General features: G+C 49.7%; 1 protein-coding gene across 1 annotated transcript in view; it reads right to left on the bottom strand.

Moving 5' to 3' along the window:
• enpp2 (ectonucleotide pyrophosphatase/phosphodiesterase 2) overlaps nucleotides 1-3,831 on the bottom strand; it is a 36,654-nt gene that overhangs the window by 26,621 nt on the left and 6,202 nt on the right. The window contains exons 3-9 of the mRNA XM_015401067.1: nucleotides 3,306-3,461; nucleotides 2,492-2,617; nucleotides 1,572-1,632; nucleotides 1,400-1,497; nucleotides 824-903; nucleotides 579-732; nucleotides 432-519 (exon numbers count right to left, since the gene is read on the bottom strand). Of these exons, the coding sequence (XP_015256553.1) occupies nucleotides 432-519; nucleotides 579-732; nucleotides 824-903; nucleotides 1,400-1,497; nucleotides 1,572-1,632; nucleotides 2,492-2,617; nucleotides 3,306-3,461 (763 nt within the window). The remainder of the gene's footprint in view (nucleotides 1-431; nucleotides 520-578; nucleotides 733-823; nucleotides 904-1,399; nucleotides 1,498-1,571; nucleotides 1,633-2,491; nucleotides 2,618-3,305; nucleotides 3,462-3,831) is intronic.

Below are 3,831 nucleotides of genomic sequence, written 5' to 3'. Positions count from 1 at the left end.
GGGGTTTAGAGCGGACCCCGCTCTATATAGCTATGGAGGGATCTAGGGGTTGGGGCGGACACCGCTCTATATAGCTATGGAGGGATCTAGGGGTTGGGGCGGACCCCGCTCTATATAGCTATGGAGGGATCTAAGGGTTGGGGCGGACCACGCTCTATATAGCGACGGAGGGATCTAGGGGTTAGAGCGGACCCCGCTCCATATAGTGATGGAGGGATCTAGGGGTTAGAGCGGACCCCGCTCCATATAGCTATGGAGGGATCTAGGGGTTGGGGCGGATCCCGCTCTATATAGCGACGGAGGGATCTAGGGGTTGGGGCGGACCCCGCTCTATATAGCTATGGAGGGATCTAGGGGTTAGGGCGGACCACGCTCTATATAGCGACGGAGGGATCTAGGGGTTGGGGGCGGACGTTCGGAGACAGCCATACTGTTCCTCTCTGATTTTAGTATCAGGTCCAGTTAGCAGAACAGAGCACAGCCCAGTAAAGGGTTTCCATAGCGACCACTGGGTACCATCTAGGATCAAAAACTCTGTCTTCATGGACCTTATTTTATTTTTGAAGTGTTAGTGGAACTAAAGAAAACCATTGCAGCTCTGCAGAGACTTACCGGCTGTCCTCCCCACCAGCGATGGTTCAGTTTCTCTTTGCTCCTCAGGTTAAATGTTGCATCAAATATTGGATCATACATGGAGTTCCCAACGATGCCATGAGACTCTGGATACAGACCCTGGAATATCGGTGAGTCATGCTCACTCTGTTTTATATCACCATGGAAACTATAGATCAATAGACTAGAGACAAAGTGAATCCATACTTACAGTTGCTATTGAGTAGAGGTTGGGGAAGGTTTTAGTGGGATAAACAGGCCTCATGTAGGGGGCATGGGTCCCACAGGTTCCTAAACAATGACACATTATTTCACTTGGCCTTCCAGAGCAATAAACCATCAGACATTAAGAATAACGGAGCGAATCCAGTTCTGTCTGAAGGTCCCTCAAACTATCAGCTTTGGGTCGGGCTAAAAACCCAACAGGAAGCTGGAGGAAGGATGGGAACATGGTTCAATGTTTTATCAGAATGTTAATTACTCTGGAACAAATGGTACAAATAGGTGGTAGTGTGTGTGGGGTGGGCGGGGTTAGTGGTAGTGTCAGGTCTGTTCTCTCCGTGGAGCTCTAAGGGAAAAGGTTTGGGATATTTCAAGCATTTACTTCATTCTTGAGATTCCCACAGGGACCTGAAGAAGACCTTAAGGTCTGGACTTGGACTTGCGGATTCATTCAGGAGGACTCGTTCAGCTCAGAGGGAGGGGGTCATGCTGGCTTCATGCATTTGTGTCTTTGCGCTTTGTTTAATTTAGAAGATACAGAATAAAGAGAATAAAAAAAGCTTACGGAGTTTTTCAATGTTGGGCATGACAGCGTTCCCTCTCTTCACGTAGGAAGCTCTAAAGCCATCCACCGATAGGATGATGAGCGGTGGACGCACAAACCTGCACACGCAGTGAACGTCATCAGACACCTTTAATCTGACTTCATGTTTGACACGTCAGAGATTAAAACATACCCGGCAGGACACTCAGGGGCCTTGATTTCCTCACAGTCATCCTGCAGCCATGGAGTTTCTCCTGAAGGGAAATGAAGGTGGGAAAAACATGTTCATGATCTAAATCTTGATCACCAGTGGTGGTTCTACACAGGAGCCGAGAACTTTCCCAACCACTGTCTGTCAAACACCAAGCAGAAGGCGGCCATCTTTGCTCAACCTGCAAAAAAGGAACAAAGCCTGGAGCTGCTGAAGGAGTGGTGCTTCGGTAGTGCAGTGGTTAGCACACACGACCCATGTACGAAGACCTACAGACCCGGGTTCCAATCCAACCTGCATGTTTCTCCACTCATCCCCCCTTTCCTGTCAGCCAGTTCCATTAAAATGAGCCACATGTTAAAAAAGTTCAGAAGTTCAGTCTCTACGGTCTACTTAACATCACAAACCAAACTGTTGAACATAGATGGAACCAATGAACAGTGAAGAACCAGCTTCACCTGCCCAGAGGACTTCCTCCACTCGCTCATTGAACCTGTTAGCACCACCAGCCTACAGTCAGACTGTCATAACAAGCACAGTGGCTCATTAAAACCTCCTGCCTTTAGTTATCGCTAAGCCTGGAGTTTAGATGACCTGATTGGACTCTGCGTAATCAGAGCAGCCATCATCCTCTGCTGGTCCAGCCGCCATCCCCCGCCAGGTCATGTGATTCCTGCAAAATGGAAACCTGTCATCCTTTGACACCTCCTACTAGTCTCATTGTAAAGACCAACCTACCTGAGACTTGTGGCCACTAGATGGGGCTGTTTCTACTGAGGGTTTGGGTGAGTGTTTAGTCACTAAAGTTTTCATTTCTTTCTACAGCAAACAGACGTTAATGAAACCAGCAGGAAGCTGTTGGGGGGTCGGCGCACAGAAAGGAGACGTTGGAAGATACAAACCTCTGCAGAGTTTCTTGTAGTTGGTGCAGCAGTCTCCTCTGGCAAGGCAGTCATCGGAGCAGTGGCAGGCGTGCTGCTCGTTTCGGGTCTCGCCACATCGATCCTTGCTGCACTCATAGCCACCCTCTGCATCGAGGAGGAACAGAAAACCACAACATGTCACCTCTGAGCTCTCTGAAATCTGACAGATTAGAGCGGATGGCAGGGGTCTGGCTCAGGGTCTATGGGGTTTAAAGAGGCTCCCTTTAAGCAGAGCTTCGATCTGAAGGGAAATGACATAATGTAGAACAATAGCAGCCAAACTAGTGGTGAGCCAAAGACCACCAGGCTGAGAGAGAGAGAGACCACCAGGCTGAGAGAGAGAGAGAGACCACCAGACTGGGAGAGAGAGAGAGACCACCAGACTGGGAGTGGGGGGAGACACAGCAGAGATGGAAACCAGTTTCAGCTCAGCTAGAGGGCTGGTGCAGCAGACTGGTTTTCCTCCGTCTACAGACCATCAGAAGCGGGTCGGATGTTTAAGTCGGGTCAAAGATCTGAACCATCACTAATGATCCTCCAGTTTTTAAATAGCTGCAGAAGAAACTAGTTCCCGGACGCTAACTGGTTTTAATGGTTTCAGTGAGCCCACCCTCCCAGTCTGTTTCCCAGTCAGTTTAAAGTCATGCAGCCAGAGGGTTTTAGGTTCAAATCCCAGCCTTCGACTCTTCTTTCTGTTGATCCATAGAGAGACAACCTCTAGCAGCTGTTAGAGCATCCTAACGGACACTAGGACCCAGGAGTGGGGTCGGGCTGCCATGTTCAGATACAGTACCTGTCCGCAGGCAGAGGGTGCTGAAGTCGGAGCAGCAGCTGTTGTATGTCCTGCACAGGTTGTCACAGCGACAGTTTGGGGGCTCCGCCTCCAGCAGCTCAAAGCAGCGGTTCCTGCAGGAGCCAGAGGTTGGTATGTACTGGACCCCGGAGCGTGCTGAGGGAAGGAGAGACAAAGGAGGGGGGTTATTCTGGTGGCCTCAGGTCAACCACATCCTGCAGGAACCAAAACCAACAAGGTCCATCTGGAAGAACCTTCTGAGGTTTTTCAGAATACTTAAACATGTGTGCATGTTAGGAGGAACATTGTCCACTTAGCCATGGGTTAGACACAGATTAGCCATGGGTTAGCCATGGGTTAGCCACAGATTAGTCATGGGTTAGCCATGGGTTAGCCACAGATTAGCCATGGGTTAGCCATGGGTTAGCCACAGATTAGTCATGGGTTAGCCATGGGTTAGCCACAGATTAGCCATGGGTTAGCCATGGGTTAGCCACAGATTAGTCATGGGTTAGCCATGGGTTAG

This window comes from Cyprinodon variegatus, unplaced genomic scaffold, assembly GCF_000732505.1.
Source record: "Cyprinodon variegatus isolate N-32 unplaced genomic scaffold, C_variegatus-1.0 Scaffold1179, whole genome shotgun sequence".
In the NCBI taxonomy this organism is placed as follows: domain Eukaryota; kingdom Metazoa; phylum Chordata; class Actinopteri; order Cyprinodontiformes; family Cyprinodontidae; genus Cyprinodon; species Cyprinodon variegatus.
Note: the sequence above shows the minus strand (reverse complement) of the source record. Positions and strands in the feature narration are given on the sequence as shown.